Source organism: Acinonyx jubatus, chromosome A1 (genome assembly GCF_027475565.1).
Source record: "Acinonyx jubatus isolate Ajub_Pintada_27869175 chromosome A1, VMU_Ajub_asm_v1.0, whole genome shotgun sequence".
In the NCBI taxonomy this organism is placed as follows: Eukaryota; Metazoa; Chordata; class Mammalia; order Carnivora; family Felidae; genus Acinonyx; species Acinonyx jubatus.
Window position 1 is genome coordinate 115,079,800 of NC_069380.1, and position 23,706 is coordinate 115,103,505.

The 23,706-nt window shown below is 38.9% G+C and overlaps 1 protein-coding gene across 5 annotated transcripts in view; it reads left to right on the plus strand.

Moving 5' to 3' along the window:
* The first annotated feature begins 3,450 nt into the window (after positions 1–3,450).
* The window catches only part of ANKHD1 (ankyrin repeat and KH domain containing 1), a 131,134-nt gene continuing 110,878 nt past the window's right edge, over positions 3,451–23,706 (plus strand). For 2 of the 5 annotated variants that reach the window (XM_027076536.2, XM_027076537.2), the window contains exon 1: positions 3,452–3,901. In XM_027076536.2, coding sequence (XP_026932337.1) covers positions 3,611–3,901 — 291 coding nt within the window. In that variant the 5' untranslated portion in view covers positions 3,452–3,610. Of the gene's footprint in view, positions 3,902–23,706 lie in introns of all 5 variants that reach the window. The other 3 variants (XM_053221918.1, XM_027076538.2, XM_027076539.2) reach the window with 3 other exon arrangements.

The window sequence follows — 23,706 nt, forward strand, 5'->3', positions numbered from 1 at the left end:
TTTACTTCTTTCCTTCTATAGATGGGCTGAACTGAGATGCACTGACATACAGAAATTAAATAAATGTCTTGAGAGAATGCAAGTTGCATGTGAAAGAACTATAGCTAAAGTAGGTTAAGTCCCTGTATCTATAATTTCATTTGTCAATCTCGTATTTCTTACAAGAAATGAAGACTTTTATTACCTCAGATGTTTTAAAAATCCTTGGGATATACAGTTTCTCCTTTTGCCTTTTCCTCATCTGTCTAAAAGATGGTCAAAAGTTGATAAGAATGCTTTGAAACACACTACAGCTACAATCTAATAAATACTCCCACTGGCTTTTTGGAGGAAAACATTTTATTCTAATGCTCATTTCTAACAAATATGTATACTTAAAATTTTTAAAAAACATTTATTCATTTTTGAGAGACAGAGAGGAGTGTGAGTGGGGGAGAGGCAGAGAGAGAGGGAGACACAGAATCTGAAGCAGGCTCCAGGCTCTGAGCTATCAGCACAGAGCCTGACACGGGGCTTGAACTCATGGCCTGCAAGATCATCACCTGAGCCGAAGTCGGATGCTCAACTGACTGAGGCATCCAGGCGTCCCCAAATATATATGGTTTAAAGAGGAATTTTGCTGTTTATTTATCACTTGAAAAGTCAGTGTATTTTTTCGTTTAGTAGTAAATATCATCTTAAGAAACAATATATCAAAACCAATGTTACCCACAATTCATATTAAACTTACTGATATTTTACATTGAATACTTTGAGTGTTTTTTGGTATATTCACCTAATGTATTACTTGATATAGTGATGATTTCTCAATTATTTTTCACTTTTGAAACACCAGACGATGCTGTATATATAGTAATATTAAATCCATAATTAACACAGTCTCGATAATAGCTGTCACCAAAATCCAGGAGATTGGTATTCCTAAACCCTAAACTGACAACTCAATTGTTGTCAAACTCCTGACAACAAGTGTCTCAGGTAAAGATCCAGGTGAAACAAAGATTATTGCTTACTCATATTTTCCTGGCTATATACAGGGTTGATTGTTAGGCAGTGAGTAGAGATTGTATGTTTCTCTCTCAAATATATTGGGGAAAATGCATAGATTTCCTTTCTCTCTGTTCTTGAGTTTCATTACATTTCTTCAAAGAATTTAATGAGTTCAGGGAGTTGCATCAGAAATTATTTTTGTATTAATGGTAGGAATGACAAGCAGTTCCTTTGTAATGTTGTACCAGTCAATACCTGTTTTTGCCTAAGGATGTATCCATACCAATTCTGGATAATCCAGCTTTGAAGTGGGTTGGGCAGAGCTGGGTTTCTTTCGTTGGTGCTATTAGTTTGTGTTGTGACCTAGTCACACATACCTTGAAAATTTAAACAGCACCAAGGAAACAGGTTAATTAATTAAGTTCCACAAATTCTAACTAAAGACAGGACACATGGCATTTATATCAAAATAGTTTTGTAGAAAAGCTACAAGAGTTCTTTCCATTTCCTACAACTTATTATCTAGAAAGATCATTCACCTAATATATTCTGCTTATAGAAAACACCCCCCCCCTTTTGCATGTGAAATGCCAAAATTAGCAATTACCAAGCCAATGAAATGTTCACAATCTTCAAAATGTTCTTTAAATAAATGTTTGGCAGAATCCATTTTTTTAAAAATTGTTATATTCTTTATAGAATTATCAGATTCCAATTTCAAGGGAGGTGAAATATTAAAAATTGCACAATCAAGATACACACAGCCCTTTGTTAGAGCTGTAAGAGAGGAGACGTGCCAGATCTTTTGCTTTGAGCCAACCTAAGTCATAGAGACTTTTTCTGGGTCAAGGGGCATTTGCCATACAAACTTCACCAAATGCCTTTCTTCTGGTGATCTTTGATCATAGGATTACTTGAAGCTTGAGTATTTTAAAACCCCTCTTCATTGACAAAGGAGATAGACGGATAGAGATAACAGAAGTAGAGACAGATCCTTAGGGTGGGGTGGGGGTGGGGGGATACCTCTGCCACCCCCACCCAGCCCCCGCCTTACTTAGCTTATTTTGCATCACCAAGAACTGACAAGAATTAGTTTAGTTGGCGGGACCCAGGGGCAGGTGGAAGACACCTCAAGGAAGAGTAACTAAAATGGGGCTTTAAGTTTAGCACTTTGCTAAGCGCTTTCTGTTAGTTAGCTAGCTAATGTATTCATAACAATAATGCGATGAGGGACGTACTCATATTAGCCCCATTTCGCAGATGAACGAACGAACTGAAAGGCACACAGATTAAACACCAAACGCTCGTGGGTCACACAGCAAATAAGTGGCGGCACCAGTACTGGAAACTGCTCCAGAGCATACACTCTTAACCACCGCTTTCAGCCCTGCGGTCTGATTCCCCCGAGGTGTTAGCGGCCTTCCCACCGTCCTTCGTGGGACAGTTCCCAGTACTGAGGCATGGCGCTGTCCAGCCCTCAGGCCCGCCGCCTTCCTCCAGCAAGAGAACGCGGCCCCGCGGGGCCATCCCGCCGGTAGGCTGCAGAACCGCCGCGCCCAGCCACGTCCAGGCACGCGGGCGGGCCGAGTCGCCCCGGGGCGGCCATCCCAAGCAGCCCCCCCTGGTGCCCTCAGCTCCAGGCGCTGGGCTCCTCCACTCGGAAAGGCTGGAGGCGCCAAGCAGGAACCACCCTGCCCCCTCGCCTGTCCCAGCCCCCTACCCCCTCCCAAAGAGCAGGCGGCAGATAGGTTACACAATCTCACCTGTCCCAGAGGTGGCGACCGCTCTAGTGACTGACGCTCCGCTCCTCCAACCAGAGACTGCGAGGAAGGTGGGGACTAGACGAGACTGATTGCTTCATTCCTCCAATCCCCGTGCAGCAACTCTCCGGCCGCAGTCTCGGCGTCTGGCGGAGAGCGACAGGTGGGAGCTTGGTAACCTCTGTGCCTCTTGCATCCTTAACGTATAAGCCTCACCAAGCTCAGGGTGAATTCTACTCCAAATCTCACTAATTCTGGCGGGTCGTCACCTCAGCCGTCATTTTAATCAGAAGTGGAAATTCCCCAACCCTTTCCCGTCACCTCAGACGGGGGCGGGATGAATGGTACTATTGCCTGCCAATTGTACCACGCGACGTCCTGTGACAAAGTGATCGACACTTTATGGCGCCAATGAAGCCTCCCCTTGTCAGGGGTCACTATGACTGACCACAAGGCCAACTAATCCACTTTAAGGTCGTGACGCGATGGTTACAGAGGTTGACCAATAGATGTAGAAAAAGACCGGAAGTCGGCGCGTGGGGACTAGGAGGCGGGTGTTCGCAACCGCCTAGGCCTGCGCGGGTCAACGCAGCTTGGGGGCCGCGAGCCAGCAAGCGGCGCGTGACGAAGAGCCTGAGCGACGGGTCACCTTGTCCAATGATCTGCAGACGCTGGGGAACTGCAGCCAGTGGCGAGTGTGAGGGGCGGGAGGCAGCAGGTTAGGCAGTGAGAAGTTAGTGGCGCTGCTGGGACGGGGGGAAGGAGAAGCTTCTTCCTCCTGCTGTTCCTCTCGTTCCCGGGATCGGCGGCGGCGGTGGCTGCGGGTGACTCGGCAGCGTCTCCGGCTCCGCGTGCGAACCATGCTGACCGATGGCGGAGGCGGCGGCACCTCCTTTGAGGAGGACCTGGACTCGGTGGCTCCGCGATCCGCCCCAGCCGGGGCCTCGGAGCCGCCTCCGCCGGGAGGGGTCGGGCTGGGGATTCGCACCGTGAGACTCTTTGGGGAGGCCGGGCCCGCGCCTGGAGTCGGTGGCGGCGGCAGCGGTGCGGCCGGAGGGGACGCGGCGCTGGATTTCAAGTTGGCGGCGGCGGTGCTGAGGACCGGGGGTGGAGGTGGTGCCTCTGGCAGCGACGAGGACGAGGTGTCCGAGGTACGCTTCCAGGACCCCCGTCTCCCATACAGTGTGAGGCATGAATTCTCTTTGGGCCAGCATAGGGTCGGGGCCACCTTCTCGCTCCCCCGGCGTTCTGTGACAGCGATCGGCTCCATGGCGGCAGTGGCAGCGGTGCGGGCCTAGTGCGCCCTCAGCTTACTCTTCAGCCGGCGGCTCGAGCCGGACCGGTTCCCGTCACCATCCGTAGACCCACAATGGGGAGTCCTTTGGTCTCCAAGCTTCGCGCGGGAACAAGGACTCCTCTGGCTACCTCCCGCCCACCCCGCTTTGGAGATGGGGGGGCGGGGTCTTGCCTGAGTCCCTGCCCTTGGTACTGAGAGAGAGAGAGAGAGAGAGCGCGAGCGAGCGAGAGAGAGAGAGAGAGAGAGAGAGAGAGCGCGAGAGCGAGACAGAGGGAGAGACAGACCGAGAAACCGAGTTTGCTAGCTGCAAGACCATTTCCACTATATGCCCGTGCCCAAAGTTGAGTTGTCTGACATTTATTTGCTTGTGCCTTACCTGTGTATGTAAGAAGACTTCTTAATTTCCTTTTTTACTTTGAAACTGGTTAGTATGAAGAAGCTCTCTGCTTTTACTCTGAAAAAGCACGTGAGCCTTTCACCTGGGACCTTTTGTGAAGTTATGCAGGAAAAGGAAATTCCAGTGCATCTTTGAGCTTCGGAAAAGTTGGGTAGATGAAGTCTGTAGGTTTTTAGGCTTGGGGAAGGTGAAACCCTGGACACCTTTTGCAGAGATTAATGATTAGATCCTTCATTTCTTTTAACTCTTTAACTCTTAACTGTGTGTTTTTAGGTCCTAGCAACATGGGATGCAAGGCATCATTATCTTTTGGGCTTTAGGGAAAAAGGAGATATTTTTATGTATGTACTTTTTTCTCTTGACCATGACTTGGATATGGTACCGTTCCTTTATGGCTATTGTTCTAAGTGCTCAAGAGTATTCTGTTTTGGTTCTAAGGTGCCTGGTTCATTCCCCTATGACCAATTATTTTAACCTCTGATCTTGGTGTTAAAGTACAGAGATTTCTCTGTGTACAACTATCCTGGCTGTTGTATTTGAGAGGAATAAGAAACTATTTGTGAGTTGCTGAATACAGTTAGTGCATTGTCTTACCATTCTACCATTGTCTTACCATGCCTGAACAGGGGTTCATTTAGATTTAAAACCTTAGTACATTTTCATTCCAACATTTTGCTTTGGAAAAAAGCGTGTGGGATGTAAGGGAGCTAATCCCTTGAATGTCCATATCTTTGAATTTCACTATAAGTAACTTCTAAGCCAAAGTGGGACAGAATTTTATTTGAGTACACAATTATGGGGAGAGTCTCTGGAGTACCTCCACTCTTGTACTTATGGAAGGCTTTCTTTTATCCTTTCAATGGAAATTGATGACTAGGAACCTAAAACACATGTACTTTTTACCTAGGAAATAAGTGGGAATTTCTTTAGACTCTAAACATTAGAGGTTTTTTTTGTTTGTTTGTTTGTTTAACTTGTTAGACTGAAAAGGTTTGCTTTGGTCTAAATGTGATGTCTTTGATTTTCTGGACCATTTTCACATAATCATCATAAGTGAGATAAAAGATCACTAATTCACAAAAATAATATTTTTCCATAAATAGTATTTTTTTACATAAATATATTTGGGAAATGAGCTTTTGTAGTAACCATTTCTGTAAGGCTTGTACACACACACACACACACACACACACTCTCAGTCTCTCTTTCTGTCTCTACCTTACTGTATTTCATTTGGAGTCTCCCTACCATGCGATCGATTAAAGCTGTGGGCAGAATCCACAGCTCTTTGGGTTTTTGATGTTTATTATGGAAGTTATATATTCATGATTCTTTTACCCATTTAGGCTAATGGTAGAAGAACTTATTTTCCTGTTACTTAACTGTTATGTGTCTAAGAAAAATTTAGGTATTTAAGTGTATATGGGTGAGTCTCATTTTGTGTCTAGGATACCCAGAGACTTTACCAAGGTCTAAGATGATGGTCAATGTGTATATCTTTCTTAACCTGTGGGGAAAGGAAATTTCGTTTCTACGTCTTTTTTCTCTCATACCATATAAAGAAGAAATTCCTGGAGTATCTAGTCTCTCCTGTACAGTGTGTGTGGTAGACTACAATCTCTGTGGGAGTGAAATGAAATATCTTCTCCCATATTATTGCCTTTAAATTCCTGGTATGAAGAGACCATAATGTTCTTCAAAAAACACTCACCCAATTGGCATTTTATGAATAATCCTAAAATCTTTTTTTTTCACCTTCCCTAGATGTTTTAGAACCAAGTATATAGAATCTAGACATCCAGAGAAATAACAAGTTATTTTACAGTTTGAGAGTAAACTTTGTCGTGTTCCCCCAATAGGGCAGGACTTGGTGAGAAATAAGTAAGAAATGTGGAGGCTTAGTGTATTTGCTTGAGAATAAGTCGAAGTTCTATACATTTTGTGTACAGAGGCATAGATACTCCAAGGACCTTTTTTTAAATTCATTATTAGAGCCAATAGTTTTGAAAAAACAGGCTGTTTTTCCTTGCTGGCTAAGTCAAAAAACCTAGTTTCCGGAAGGAGCTTGAGTATTTTTGTAAAATTTTTATTAGAATGCTACCACCTTACAGAATACCACCATTTGGGATCTTTGGTTCTTGTTTTAAACACTCGTGGAGTGCCTGGTAGCTCAATTGGTTAAGCATCTGACTTTGACTCAGGTCATGATCTCGCAGGTTCGTGAGTTCGAGCCCTGTGTGCAGCACTGTGCTGACAGTTCAGAGCCTGGAGCCTGCTTCAGATTCTTTGTCTCCCTCTCTCTCTGCCCAGTACCCACCCCTCATCAATTCTCCATCTCTCTCTGTCTCTCAAAAATGAATAAATGTTAAAAAAAATTTTTTAGGGACATCTGAGTGGTTCAGTCACTTAAACATCCAACTCTTGATTTCGGCTCGGGTCATGATCTCAAAGTTCGTGAGTTTGAGCCCCACAGAGGGCTCTGTGCTGGCAATGTGGAGCCTGCTTGGGATTCTCTCTCTCTTGTCTCTCTATCTCTCTCTCTGTCCCTACCCTGCTTGCTCTCTCTTTCAAAATAAATAAATAAAATTAAAAAAAAATTTAAACATTGGTAAATACCTGTTTTGTATTTCTTCAGGCATAGCAAGCATGTTCCTTAGCTGTCCAAGGCCTTGAATAGAAATTGGAACTTGCGTTGGATGCTATTAAATGTACCCATTGTTCAGAATAGAGGTCAGGTTGGAAAAAAAAAAATTTAATATTTATGTATTTTGAGAGAAAGAGTACAAGCAGGGGAGGGGCAGAGAGAGAGGGAGAGAGAATCCCAAGCAGGCTCCAAATTGTCAGCGCAGAGGCCAACTCAGGGCTCGAACCCATAAACTGTGAGATCATGACCTGAACTGAAATTAAGAGTCAGATGCTTAACTGATTGAGCCACCCAGGAGCCTCTATAGTGTTTTGATTTTTTTTAAGTAAAAAGAAGAAAATTCCTAAAGAAAAGACTCTTGTAAGATTTATGACTTTTAATTTTCTCTCATAAGGATGTGTGCATATACTGTATATATTTTTAAGTTATAAAAATCATATAGTCTCCTGGTGAAAAATTCAGCAGTATAGGTAGAAGATATAACATGCAAAGTAAAAGTCATTCTCATCCCCACTGACCCTTCAAATTTCATTTTTCAGTGACAACCAGTATTAAAATTTTTCTTTCAGAAATTTTCTAAGCCTATATAAGCCTATGTATGTGTGTGTGTTTCTTCATATACACACACTGTAGAAACAAATATCCAGTTAGAAAGCGTAGCTTGATATCATATTGAGGCTTTTTTCTTATCTTGAAGCAGGTGCCATATTTACAGTTATGCAAAAGCACACTAAAACTGTATACAGCAATTTATAGCAAAAGCTTTGTAGGGAATTTTTTTCCTGAAAATTATTTTTAGAGGCAAAAGTATAGGCATACGGAATTTCCATTTTGATTTTCTCTAGTTGGAGAAGAGATGTGTCATTTCCTTTGGAGTTTCTTATCATTTATAATCTAGAGCAAGATTTCTCAACAGTAACCTATTGATATTTTAGTCCAGATAATTCTTATTGTGGGGGGCCATTCTGGGTATTAACAACATACCTTTACCCACTAGATGCCAGTAGAACCCATCCAGTTGTGACAGCCATAAATGTCTGCAGACGTTGCTAAATGTCTCCTGGGGACAAAATCACCCCTGGTTGAGAACCACTGGTCTAGGGGCCACTCTTATCGACAGGGATGGCAATTTTGTCATGAATACTCTGTATTCAAACTTTAGGTAAACAAGGTGAGTCAGTACTTTTAATAGCATCTCAAGGCTTATGCTCATAATCTGGACAAGAGAGAAATTGAAAAGTAGTGAAAGGTTTAATGCTGTCAATTTTCTGTAGTAAATTTATCATTTGGGGGAAATTTCACTTAAAATACTATATTATTGTTTAAAAATTCTTAAAAATTAATTTCTAAACAATCTTTATGGGGACTTTATTCAAGGTAGGAGGGGCTTTATTCCATAAATTATTAATATTAGTGATAACATATGAAATATAACTTAAAAATATTTTTAATGTTTATTTATTTTGAGAGAGAGGGAGACAGATCTTAAGTGGGGGACAGAGAGAGAGGGAGACACAGAGTCTGAAGCAGGCTCCAGGCTCTGAGCTGTCAGCACAGAGCCCAACGTGGGGCTCGAATTCACAAACTGTGAGATCATGACCTGAGCAGAAGTCAGATGCTCAACCAGCTGAGCCACCCAGATGCCCCTAGGAAATATAACTTTGTATTCTAGTGAGCAGATTTTGGAGACATAGGAAATGTTTACATAAGGCAAAGTTATATGTTATCACTGTAACAATTTGTTACATTGCATGAGTATCAACCTTGCACAAGTTTCATTCTATAAAGCCTTAAGGCTTTACATACAAAATGATGTGTTGATAAATATGATTATATGAATGGTGGGCCAAACCAGAGTTGATTGGATTTGGGCAGAGCAAAACCTTATTGTGAAGTGTGAAGGATGTAGGGGTTTTCTTTTGGTTGTTATTTAGTACATTACATTGGGTGATTACATGCATACAGTTTATGAGTCACGGTGACATAAAGGAAAATACAGTGAAAAGTCTTGATCTAACTCCTGCTCCCAAGTATCCTGCCCTCTACACTTTGAATGTCTTTTTTTTTTCCTTTCAGAATTTCTTTATGGAAATACAAACATGTATTTTTATTTTCCCTATTGTGATACAAAAGGTAACATACTCTTCATGTGAGATTTGTAAGTGGTAAATTTGAGAAGCAATTTAGACTTAAAAAAAATTTTTTTTTAACCTTCATTTTTTGAGAGACAGAAAGAGAGCACAGCAGGGGAGGGGCAGAGACAGAATCTGAAACAGGCTCCAGGCTCTGAGCTGTCAGCACAGAGCCTGACATGGGGCTCGAACTCATGAACCGTGAGATCAGGGCCTGAACCAAAGTTACTTAACCGACTGAACTACCCAGGTGCCCCTAGACTTTTTAATCTAATCAGAGTGATAAAATATTTTAAGAATGAAGCGTTGGAAATGAGTTTAAGCACATTCCTTTTTGAGTCTGTCTGGTAGTGATCTGATAATGTACTAGATGACCTCTGAAAATCACTTCTGGTCTTCTGATTTAGTGATAGATAAGATAAATAAAATATTTTGCTTTAAAGAAAGCAAAGCAGTTTTTTAAAAAGTATTAGTCTTGAATTGGCAAGTAAAAGAAAAAAAATGAGAAGTCTACCATTTTTTGTTTTTGTTTTTGCTTTTTGCCTAATTTACCTTCCTAGAGAACCAAAGGTATAAGAAATTCTTTTTTTTTTTTTTTACCAATTATAAATTAACGATTTCAGTATATCTATTTTTTTGAACCTTATTGTTTTCAGTTTTTCTCTCTTGTTGCTTGTCTGTAAAGTCATAGAATCTTGGTGATAATCCTTTCTCATCTCATTTTTAGGTAACTGCTACCATTTATTGAATGCATATTATATGCCAGTACCATACTAGATACTTTCGTTATTTTATGTAATCATTTCAACACCCCTTTGAGGTAGGTATCTGCATTTTTATAGATGAATAAATGTAGGCTCAGAGACATGATGAATCCATAAAACAGACAAACAAAAAAATGGTTAAAATGTTTCATAGCTAGTAAATGGTAAAGCTAGGATTTATTTTTTTAATGTTTTTATTTATTTTTGAGACAGAGAGAGACAAAGCATGAGCAGGGGTGGGGCAGAGAGGGAGGGAGACACAGAATCCGAAGCAGGCTCCAGGCTCTGAGCTGTCAGCACAGAGCCTGACACGGGGCTTGAACTCACGGACTGTGAGTTCATGACCTGAGCCATAGTTGGATGCTTAACCAACTGAGCTACCCATGCGCCCCAGCTAAGATTTAAATCTAGAACTCATGCTATTATTTTGCTTCTTCAGATTAAGAAATAGGCAGTTTTGGGTTACAACATGCTCTTTCTCCAATAAATGCTTACTTAGTCCCTATAGAAGTTATTGTTTATCTAAAGTGAAATGAGAAAAGTAAGGAGTTTCTTGTAAAGGTACTTTTTCCTACTTTTTTTATATTTTGAGAAAATGCACTTCTTACTGTTACAAAATGAATTTTTAAAATATCCATATTTGACCAACTATCACATTAGAAACTTCGTGTTGGGACTCTGGGTAAAGCCTCACAAGTCTGGAAACAGTTGAGTTAGTGACTTGTCCAGGATCACACAGCTAATTCATAGTTGAAATAGGTTATATGACTCCCGTTCTAGTTATCTGACTTGTCCTGCTCTTTCTTTTCTAATGGATTGTACCAGTGAATTTAATTAGTTGCTTAAGACATGCCTATCTCAAACTAGCACATAAACCATAGTTGGCCTTGTTGGAAAAGTTTTATATTATTTAATGAAATTGGTGACTGCCGTATAGATCATTATATTAAAAAAGGCTAGTAAAAGTACACCACTGTGGTGCCTGGGTGGCTCAGTTGGTTAAGTGTCTGACTTCGGCCTAGGTCATGATCTTGCTGTTCCTGATTTTGAGCTCTGTCAGCTGTGCTGACAGCTCAGAGCCTGGAGCCTGTTTCATATTCTGTGTGTCTCCCTGTCTCTCTCTGTCCCTCCTCTGCTCATGCTCTCTCTCTCTCAAAAATAAACATTAAAAAAAAAATTTAAAAAGTACACCACTTGAGTATAGGAGGAGCACTATTCTAAGGTAGTTTTGTAATTGAATTTATTTGAAAAGTTCAGGCCTTGTCATTATTCATCTTAAAATAATTAAATAAATATTAAAACTACTGATATGGAAAGGCATATATCCAACTTTGCACCTTTGTCAATTTGGGAAACATTGTTTTTGTATATTGTTACACTCTAATTAATTTGTAGAAATTAAAACCGGTATGCTATTCTATTGGTAGTTAATGACAGTGTGTAGTTCCTGTGAATGAAGATCATTTGTCTTATGATGATTGACTGGTTTACCTTTCTTCTGGCCAACTTTACCTAAACCAGAAAGAAAGTAAAGTTATATATATATATACATATACATATATATATGTATATGTGTATATGTATATGTGTATATATATATGGCTGTATTTTATTTGCTAGACTGAAATTTAGCAACTGTTTGTCAAAGAACACATTTCATCTTTATCCTTTTTTTTTTTTAATGTTTATTTTATTTTTGAGAAAGAGAGAGTGCGAGCAGGGGAGAGGCAGAGAGAGAGTGAGACAGAGGATCTGAAGCAGGCTCTGTGCTAACAGCAGAGAGCCTGATGCGGGGCTCAAACTCACAGCGAGATCATGACTTGAGTCGCTGTTGGATGCTTAACTGACTGAGCCACCCAGGCATCCCTGATCTTAATCCTTTACATATATTTCTGTTCTCCTAAAAATTTTTCCCTTAGTGGATATTTGCGGTAGTAGAGTGTTTTTGTTCTGTATTCTTTTATTTTGTTTTATTTAAAGTAGATACCCAGCGTGTCCTGGCTATTTGATTCACCTGCAATGGTGTGCAGTTTTGAAAAGACAAAGGCAAGTATACCCCCCAGGGATTAGCTCTAAGAACCAAAGAATTGTACAGGAGAGCAGTTTATTAAGTTGTCAAGGTAAATTTGATTTAACTGTTTGTATGAGGACAGTTAGATCGAGAACACTTTTTTTTTGTTTTTGTTTTGTGTGTGGTAGAATATAAATAGACAACATTTACCATTTTAACCATTTTTTTGGTTTTTTTTTTTGTTTTAGTTGTGTTGGAATGTACCTAACACAAAATTTACCATTTTAGCCATTTTAAAGTGTACATTTTAGTGGCATTAAGTACATTCATGTTGTGAAACCATCAACAGCAGCCATCTCCAGAATGTTTTCATCTTCCCAAACTGAGATTCTGTATTCATCCCCATCTGCCCTTCCTCAGCCCCTACCAACCACAGTTCTACTTTCTGTATAAATTTAACTACCCTAGGTACGTGAAGTAAGTGGAATCATACAGTATTTCTACTTTTTTTTTTTTAATGCATGCTGGGGAGAGGGACAGAGGGGAGGGGAGAGAGAGAGAGAGAGAGAGAGAGAGAATGAGAATGAGAATCTTAAGCAGGCCCCATGCTCAGTGGGGAGCCCGATGTGGGGCTCAATCTCACGACCCTAGGATCATGACCTGAGCTGAAACCAAGAGTCAGTCGCTCAGCTGACCATGTCACTCAGGCACCCCACAGTATTTCTACTTTTGTGACTGGCTTATTTCACTGAGCATTATGCGTTCAAGTTTCATCCATGTTGTAGCACATGTCAGAATTTCATTCCTTTTAAAGGCTGAAAACCATACCATTGTATGTATATACCACCTTTTTTTATCCATTCATCTGTTGATGGACACTTGGATTGCTTTTACCTTTTGGCTGTTAAGAATATGCTGCTGTGAGGGGTGCCTGAATGACTCAGTTGGCTAAGCATCTGACTCCTGATCTCGGATCACGTCATGATCCCACAGTTCATAGGACCAAACCTCACATCGGGCTCTGCACTGACAGCATGGAGCCTGCTTAGGATTCTCTCTCTCCCTCTCTCTCTGCCCCTCTCCCAACTTTGCACATGTGTGTGCACACACACTTGCTCTCTTTCTCTCTCTCTCTCAATAAATAAACTTGAAAAAAAAAGAGGGGTGCCTGGGTGGCTCAGTCAGTTTAAGTGTCTGACTTTGGCTCAGGCCATGATCTCATGGTTTGTGAGTTTGAGCCCCAGGTTGGGCTCTGCTGACAGCTCAGAGCCTGGAGCCTGCTTCGGAATCTGTGTCTCCGTCTCTCTCTGCCCCTTCCCCACTCATGCTGTTTTTCTCTCTCAAATATAAACAAACATTAAACATTTTTTAAAAAATAAAAAAGAAGAATATGCTGCTGTGAACATGGTTTACAAATACCTGTTCAAGTCCCTGCTTTCACTTCTTCTGGGTATATACCTGGTAGTGGGATTGCAGGATCATTTAGTAATTCTATTTTTAATTTTTTGAGGAATCACCATACTGTTTTCCAAAACAGCTATACCATTTCACATTCCCATCAGAATTGCACAAGGGTTCCACTTTTCACACATTCTAGCCCATACTTTCTATTTTGTTTTTGATAATGGCCATCCTAATGGGTGTGAAGTGGTATCTCATTGTGGTTTTAATTTGCATTTCTCTAATGATTCCTGATGTTAAGCATCTTTATGCACCTTTGGCCATTCGTATATCTTTGGAGAAGTGTCTTTTCAAATCTTTTCCCCATTTTTAATTGGGTTGTTTTTTCATTGTTTAATTGTAGATGTTCTTTGTGTATTAATCCTTTATCATTTATCTAATTTGCACCTATTTTTTTCCATCCCATGAGTTGCATTTTTACTCTGCTGGTAGTGTCCTTTTGTACCTAAACATTTTGAATTTTGATGAAGTCCAATTTACTTATTTTTTTCTTTTGTTTGTGTGTTTGGTGTCATATCTATGAAGTTGTTGCCAAATCCGGTGTCATGAAGATTTTCTCCAATGTTTTCTTATAAGAATTTTATAGTTTTAGCTCTTACATTTAGGTCTTAGATGTATCTTGAATTAATTTTTGTTTACAATGTAAGGTCAGGGCCCTACTCCATTCTTTTTTGCATGTAGGTATCCATTTTTTTCAGCACCATTATTTAAAAGACGTCTCCCCCATTGAATGGTCTTGGCATCCTGTTGAAAATCAATTGGCCATATATTGGAGGGTTTATTTCTGGCCTGGCCTGTTACATTGGTCTGTTTTATGCCAGTATCACACTCTTTTGATTATTGTAACTTTTGTAGTAAGTTTTGAAATCAGGCAATGTTGGTCCTCCAAATTAGTGCTTTTTCAAGATTGTTCTGGCTATTCAGGGTCCCTTGAGATTCTACAAGAATTTTAGGATGAGCCTTTGTATTTCTGCCAAAATTGCCCTTGGGCTTTTGATAGGGATTGCTTTGAGTCTGTAGATCACTTTTTGAGTGGGAACAAGTTTTAGGTTTTTTTGTTTGTTTGTTTTAATTTTTTAACATTTATTTATTTTTGAGACGGAGAGAGAAAGAACACAAGCAAGGGAGGGGCAGAGAGAGAGAGAGAGACACAGAATCTGAAGCCGGCTCCAGGCTCTGAGCTGTCAGCACAGAGCCCGACGCGGGGCTCGGCCTCACAAACTGCAAGATCATGACCTGAACCGAAATCGGAGGCCTAACTGACTGAGCCACCCAGGGACCCTTGAGTGAGAACAAGTTTTGATGCAAATCTTATGTAATTTTTTTTATCAGATTAGATATAGCAAATCAAAAGGTTTGAGTTTGACAAAATAATAAAAATCATGTATAATAGGGAGAGACTGTGTGAGCACTAAGTGATGGCTTCCCTAAAGCCTTGAACCCAGTTAACATGGTAATGTTCTGAGTAGATGTTTCTGTAGTATAATCCTTTTTTTTCCCTGATTTGTCCTCTGTTGACTAATTTGTGATTGATCACAATGCTTCATATATTGATTAAATGCTAGGAAGAATACATTGTATCCTTTATATCATTAGAGATGAGTTCAGTTTTGTAACACTTATCTCAATATGGTATTAAAGCTAGATAAATGAACCTGTAGTATTTTCTTTAATGATGTGGAATTGAAAAAATTTCACATGGGCTTTTTATGATATCTGAGTCAGAAAATAAAGGTTTGGCCACATCAGTTGATACTTCGAGAGGTACACTTTGGAAGGGCTTTCAGCTCTTATCAGTTTCTAATTAATTTTTTTCTGTTTATTTTTCTTCTGCTACATCTGTACATTTTTATTTTTGCCTTTTAAAAATTGTACAGTCACTAAATTCAGCAACATATGTGAAACAAAATATCATTATTAAAGAGCAATCCCAAAAGGGGAAATAATCCAATTATATTGGATACATTATCTTTGTTACTTTTTATTTTGATATAATTTCAAATTTACTAGGAAGTTGCAACAATAGTACGGAGAACTCCTCCCATATATTCTTTACCCAGACTCACCAGTTGTGTCCATATTGTCCTATTCTCTCTCTCTATGTAAACAAATAAGCAAATAATTTATTTTCTGAATCATTTGAAAATAGGTTGCACGCATCATGCTTCTTTACCCTTAAATTCTTCAGTGTACATTCCCTAAATATTCTCTTACCTAACCACAGTGCGTTTATCAAAATAAGGAATAAGTTTCTGAAGTACTTTTCAAATTCTAATTCCTAAAGTTTTAAAAATTGAAATATAATCCAATATCATAGGATCACTCTTTATGTACAACGCAGTGGTTTTTAATATATTCACAAAGTTGTACAACTATGATCATTATCTATTTGAAAGAATTTTCATCACCCCCCCCAAACGTCTCCATTAGCAGTCATTTTTGTGTCCATCTTCCTACTCCCACCCCGCTTTCCTTGATAATCACTAATATGATTTTGTGTCTGGATTTGCCAGAGACAGTGTGGGTATTTCATATAAATGGAATGGTACAGTTGTTCCTCGCTTCTTTCACCTAAGATATTGTTGCCAAGATTTCTACATGTTGTATAATGTATCAGTATTTCATTGGAAAAATATTCCATCTTGTGGATATACCACATTTTGTTCATCAATTATTTCTACACTTTTGTTCATCAATTATTTCTACATTTTGGCCACTATAAATAATGATGCTGTGTCCATTTTTGTACAAGTTTTGCATGAGCATTTCTTTTCAGTTCTCTTGGGTGTATACCTAAGGAGTAGCATTGCTAGGTCATATAACTCTGTGTTTAACTTTCTGAAGAACTGCCACGCTGCTTTTTATGCTGCTGCACCATTTTACATTCCCATGAGGGTTCAACTTCTCTACAACCTTGGTCACTTTTTTTGTTTGTTTTTTATTTATTCATTTTGAGAGAGGGAGAGAGCAGGGGAGGGGCAGAGAGAAAATCTCAAGCAGGCTCCTGAGCTGTCATCACAGAGCCCAACACACAGCCCGGTCCCATCAACCTTGAGATCATGACCTGAGCCAAAATCAAGAGCCGGGAAGTCCAATCCACTGAGCCACCCAGGGGTTTTCCCCCTCCCTTTAAAAAAAAAAAAAAAAAAAATAGCCATCCTAGTGGGTGTGGAGTGGTATCTCATTGTGTTTTTGATTTGCATTTCCTCAGTAACTAGTGAAGTTGAGTATCTTTTCATGTGCTTATTTGTGTATCTTTGGAAAAATGCCTATCTTTTCCCCATTTCTTGTTTGGGTTATTTGCCATATTGTTGAATTGTAAGTGTTTTTTATATATTCTGGGTACTAGTCCCATATCAGGTACATGATTTGCAAATGTTTTCTCTCATTCTATAGGTTGTCATTTCACTTGTTTGTGTACTTAACAATTTTAAGTTTTGGAGAAGCTCAATTTTTATATTTATCTATTTTTTTTTCTTTTGTTGCATGTGCCTTTGGTGTCATGTCTAAGAAACTATTGTGTAATCCAAGGTCATGAAGATTTATGTCTGCTTCCTTCTAAGAGTTTTATAGTTCTAGCTCTTACATTTAGGTCTTTGATCCATTTTGAATTAACTTTTATATAAGGCCTGAGGTAGAGGCCCAGCCTCATTCTTTTTTTTTTTTTTTTAATGTTTACTTACTTATTTTTGAGAGAGAGAGAGAGAGGGAGAGAGAGGGTTATTTTGAGAGAGGGAGGGAGGGAGGGATAGGGGCAGAAAGAGAGGGAGAAAGGGAATCCGAAGTAGGCTCCACACTGTCAGTACAGAGCCAGATGTGGGGCTTGAACCTATACAAACTGTGAGATCATGACCTGAAGGATGCTTAGCTGATGAGCCACCCAGGTGCCCCAACCTCATTTATTTGAATGTGCATAACCAATTTGTCCCAGCACCATTTGTTGAAAAGACTGTTTTTTTCTCCATTGAATTGTCTTGACACCCTTGTCAAAAATCAGTTGACTGTGGATGTGAGGGTTTGTTTCTGTTAAATTCCATTTGTGGATGTCTTATGCTGGTTGCATATTGTAGCTTTTTGCAGTAAGCTTTGAAATTGGAAAGTGTAAGTCCTCCAACTTTGTTCTTTTTCAAGATTGCTTTTGCTATTCTGAGTTACCGGATATGGTCTCGTTCTCTTGATCTGGTCCTCAGAAGAGTTTAATAGGGAGTATTTAATATGCTATAGAATTTGTGGTCACACACAAAAGCTCCCCACTTCTTCCATTAATAATATTCTAGCTCTTGAAATTTCTACCCCTTTTATACATACTTTTTTTCAAACTGGAGGAACAACTCATGTGATTTAAACCTGTGTTTGCTAGGCTATGACAAGAGCAAGTTGTCATAATATTAGTGTTTGATTTTTTTCATGTGTCCTCTTCTTGACAAACCATGGATATATATTTGAGAGGACGAAAACTGAAGTGGGAGGAGATGGTTGGTTTCAGTAGTTGTAATGTGAATGCCCCTGAAATAGACTATAGTCTGTGTGAAAAATATGGACGGACAGAATTTCTTTTTTCAGGATAATAGAGATAAATGAATAAGTGGAATAAAATATAAACCATAGTAATTAGAGTTTTTGCATCTGGTATCTTCTAACAACTACTTAAGAGGTGTGATTCCAATATTTAAGTAACATACAATTTGCTTGACACCTAAGCCAGCGTTATCACCTATGTGATTAAATTGCAAAAACAAATCTTAGATGTCACTGCTCAAATGGCTGCAATTATATTAAATTATTAGTTATTTTGACTCTATGAACAGGGAGAGTTTGTACTACATTTTAGTACCTATTTTACTAAGGATTTGATAAAGAAAAGTTTATTTTCTTTTAGTTTGAAGAGGGCATTATTTAAGGCTATAGTTAACTCAGGTGCATGGATTTGACCTCTTATCCTCCTATTATTTAGAATAATGTGATGGTAGAGTTTTAAAGGTACTTTCTGTTGTGTATTATCTCCCCTGCCCCCTGCCCTTTTTGTAAGTATGTTTCACACCTAGCATGGAGCTCACCGTGGGGCTTGAACTCAGTACCCTGAGATCAAGACCTGAGCTGAGATGATGAGTTGGATACATAACTGACTGAGCCACCCAAGTGCACCATTGTGTATTATTCCCTTGTTGCTAATCTGTAACAATCGTTGACTCATTCTCTAGAAAAGAAAGTCAGAGTTTAGTTTAGGGTAGGACCTCTTCTTGAACTCACATCATGCATAATAAAATTATGTCTTTTAGAAGTTAGAGTCCTTGGCAGTCTGTTTAATTCTGGTTAGTATTGTAGAGTTGTTCATTTAACAATAATTTATATAGAGGCTACTATTTGTTAAGCTTTGTGCTGGGGTTTGGAATTACAAAGATGAAAAACTTTGGTCTCTGCCCTTAACAACATCAGCATTTTCACAAGCATGAACATTTCAGGGAACTTATTAAAACAAGGTAAATTATTTATTCAAATTATATTTGACCTTCCAAAATCCTTTCACATATTAACAAATTATATTTAAGTGTGTCAAGGCATTGTGTACTTTAATTACATTAACTCTTTTAATATTTTCATGGTTTTGTGACAGTCCAGGATCTTAAACACAAATGTATGGGACACTATCCTCTGTAAGTTGGAGGATCATTATGAAGGTTGATGTTTGGATGTCTTATTTCAGGAGTTTGATGAGTTTCAAGTGGCAAGTTTAAAGGGGCAATGATTAAAAAATGAAAGGATACAAAGTCCATCAGCATAAGATTATTTTGTGCTCATATTTAAGCAAAACCACAACTGCTTCATTATGTTCTATAAACTCTCTAAGCATGTCCTGCTTCAGAGCATTTGGCATTTGCAGGTTGTTTTCTCAGAAACTTTCTTCTCTTAGTTATCCATGTGGCATCTATCTCTTACTTCTTTTAGCAGTCTGCCAAGATGCCTTCTAACTGCCTACTATACGTATGCTCCATAAACATCTCAGGGTCACCAATTTTAATTCTGAACCTATCATTTCCCCCTCCACCCCTATCTCCCCCTGCCCCTTTGTAAATTACATTGCCCTAAAGTTAGTTACTGTAGTCAAACCTCAGAGCTCACATCTGCTCTTTCTTCTCATTATACACATTTAAGCAGACACTGAGTCCTGAAGGTTCTTTCCTAACATCTTGTTTATTTGTCCCTATTTCTGAATCCTTAATGCTCTGCCATAAATAAAAACATCATCTTTCACTGGCAGTTATTTCAGTAATCCCTGACTCTGTCTACCTCCAAGAGTATACCTCTCTAATTCTTCCTCTACCCTGCTATCAGAGTAAATTCTGTAATGGCAGTTCAGTCATGTGGCTCTTGACAAAAAGCCTTCTCATTTCTCAGAGAAAGGATAAATCAAATTCTTTGATGTGGCATACAGTGTTATTTAGGATTTGGCTTCTGTCTAGTTTTTCAACTCTGTCCTTTTTTTTTTAGAGTGAAAGAGAAAGAGAGCAAGCACGAGTGGTAGTGGGAGAGAGAGAAAATCTTAAGCAGGCTCCAGGCCCAGTGTGGAGCCGAACATGGGGCTCGATCTCAGGACTCTGGGATCATGACCAGAGCCGAAGTCAAGAGTTGGATGCTTTACCAACTAAGCCCACCCCAACTCTATCCTTTTTGTGCCCTACTTTATTTGCTTTTTGTATTCTATCCATACCAAATTGTTGTAGTTCTCTGAACATATCAAGCTATTATAGGCCTTGCTTTAATTTGCTTCTACTGCTTTGGCTTCTAGAATTATAACAATAGCTACTATATGCTGAGTGCTTATTGTCCACTGGGTTAAGTACTTAACCTATATATTATCAAATAAACTTAACCAGTACCATTTGAAGATAGCAATATTTATAGATATTTACAGTTTACAGATGAGGAAACTGAAGCTTAGAGACATTGTGTAACATACACAAAAGTCATATATCTAGTTGATGATGGAGCCGGGATTTGAATTCAACTATCTTGGAACTTAAAGCCCATGTTTGTAACTACTGCTATACACTGATGCTGCTGTCATTGATGTCCCTCTTCCCCATCCTGTTGGATACCTTCTTGTTCCAGAGTTGTCATCTCTAACTCCTTTCCTTCATTACTACCCTAGGTGGAATTGACCATTCCTTCTTCTGTGTTCCCATGTTGTCCGTATATAACTATTACAGCATACATAATACTTTATTGCATTTACTTGATTGTCTTAATGAGCAAGAATCATGTCTTATTTGTTTTTGTCTTATTTGTTTTTGTGCTGCCAGTATACAGTAGAATGTTTGGCACATAGTAGATGCCTGATAAATGTTGAATGAATGTGTCTGTAGTGCTTAATATGCTCAGGTTACTTGTTAGCCTAAGATGAATATAATGGATTCTATATTATTTTTGTGGAGTAGAGAGTATGAGTATAGGAAGGAAACTGACCTTAATGATAGTAGTAGTGGTAATAGTAATAAGAATAATAGCGACTAATATTTGTTGAGCAATTACCATGTGTTAAGCCCTGTTGTGAAATTTTAGATACAGTATCTTGCTTACTCATCAATAACCCTGTGATGTAGTTACTGCTCTCCTTATTTTATAGTTGAGGAAAATGAGTTTAAGAGAAGGAGAACAAGTTTGCTAAGATCACACTATGAGAGATGAAGTGGTATTCTAAGAGTCCTTACTCTTAGTCATTATTCTTTCTTCCCCTTACTAGTATTAATTGGAGGTTTATGGGTGTTTGAGGCTCCTTTTAATTTATTAAAATCAATTATTTCTTTCAAGCATTGAATGCTTATTTTCTATTGGGATAATGAGTAGAAGCCAGGACTTCGTCTAACTGTGGGGAAAACAGGAAGTTTTTCCTTGCAACAGTAAGATTTTCTTGGCTTTAACTGCCATATACTTCATTCCTTGTGACTTTTCTAATGACTTTGTGAGCAGTCTTCTTTTTAAAAAACCTGTTGTGGCACAACATTTTGTTGTATACGTGTTGTATGTATGCATTAGAAATAATGCAGTTTTGGGTGTCACAAATTACTAAATGAAAGCATAATTTGTCTTAAGACTCTGGCAGAGAAGTGTTAGTGGGTTTGATAATCTTGATTACATTTATTTTATTTAGACAAGTTTTTTCCTGACATTACTGTTATTGCTAAATTGAGGTATTACCATGCTTGTAGTTTTTTTTTTTTTTATTTACTTAACTGGTTAGTATTTGTTTTAGTTATACTCCATTGTTTGTTTATTATAATTTTTTAAATGTTTATTTATTTTCAAGAGAGAATGAGCAAGAGGGGGTAGAGAGAGAAAGGGAGACAGAGAATTCAAAGCAGGCTCCTCTCTGTCAACACAAAGCCTGATGCAGGGCTCGAACCCACCAACCATGAGATCATGACCTGAGCTGAAGTCAAATGCTCAACCAACTAAGCCACCCAGGCACCCCATTATACTCCATTGTTTAGAAGATTCGCTTAATACAGTTTGGTGTAGTAAAAAAGGGTATGAGTTTTGGGGTCCAAAATACATGGCTTCAGATACCTGTATGGTTATGTGATCTTGGGCTAGTCCCTTAATTTTTCTGAGTTTCAGTTCCTTAAAATGACGATCAGTTAGTCTACTTCATCGAGTAGGTAAGATGATTGAATGGAATAACATATGGAAAATGCTGATAGATATGAGGCATTTTATTAATGGTAGCCTATTTTTTTAAAAGCACTTGATTCATGGGAGCTTTTGTTTTATTTTTTTGAGAGAATGAGTGAGAGGTGCATGCAAGCAGGGGAGGGGCAGAGAGAGAGCAAGCTCCATGCCCAGTGCTAAGCTGATGTTGGGCTCAGTCTCAACAACCATGAGATCATGACCTGAGCCAAAATCAAGAGTCAGATGCTTAACTGATTAAGGCATCCAGGCGCCCCTATTTTTTTTAAATAGCAGATTTATTATTATTATTATTATTAATTTTAAAGTAGACTCCATGCCCAATGTGGGGCTTGAACTCACTACCCTGAGATTAAGAGTCACATGCTCTATCAGCTGAGCCAGCCAGCCCCCTCAAGTAGCTATTATTTTTAAGACCTTCCTTTCTGCCATCTTTCATTAGAAACCTAAAAAAAAAGTAGATTCTGTATTAAAAGTGTAGTTTAGAAGTTAAGTTTTTGTAACTGAACAAAGTGAAGTTAATTTTCTTCAGCTTTAGCTTAGAATTAGGAAAAGCACAATGGTTCTCTCTTGTGCTGTGTGAAACTAATCAACTTCAGAAATCCGAAGATACTGTTGCCTTTTTTTTTTTAATGTTTATTTATTTATTTTGAGAGAGAAAAATAGAGAGCAAGCAGGGGAGGGGCAGAGAGAGAGGGAGACAGAGAATCCTAAGCAGGCTCCATAGTCATTGCGGAGTCCGATGCGGGGCTTGAACTCATGAACCATGAGATCATGACCTGAGCTGAAACCAAGAGTGGGCACTTAACTGACTGAGTCACCTAAGTGCCCTCCCATTGCCTTTTTTTGAGAAAAAGATGTGGGTCTGAAATCGGCAATACAGTGTTTCTTGTAGAAAGAAACTTGAAAAGCATATATGTTAAAGAATACAGCCTTTTTTGTTCCAGTATTCCAAGATGTTTTTGCTGATTTTATTGGGCCTTACAGTATCAGCAAAACTCATTCCTACATTTATCATTATTTGGTCCTAAATTGCAACTGTATTACTTTCTCCCTTATACATCTTGGGGCATATTTGTGGTTGAAACTTTTGAATACTGTGTTTTTTGCAAAAAGGAATTGCTATGTCCTTCAGTAATTATCTCTTGGAACACTGATCCATCCTTTTTTGCCCTTCCAAGTAGAAATCAATAGTAAGCCACCTACATTCTAAAATTGGTGTAAATGCTGATTCTGGCTTCAAGTAGAAGGCTTACTTTGAGTGGGGAAAAGTAAGACATATTGGTCTATCCAAATATAAATTATACAAAAGTGAAGAGAAATAGCAAATACATTTTTAAAAAATTTTCAGAGGTTTAAAATGTTTTATTTAGCTTTCCATTTTATTTATTTATTTATTTATTTATTTTAAAAAGTTTATTTATTTATTTGTTTGTTTTGAGGGAGAAAGCGCAAGCAGCGGAGGGGTAGAGAAAAAGGAGAGAGCAAGAATCCCAAGTAGGCTCCACACTGCCAGTGTGCAGCCCAATGCGGGGCTTGAACCCACCAACTGTGAGATCATGACC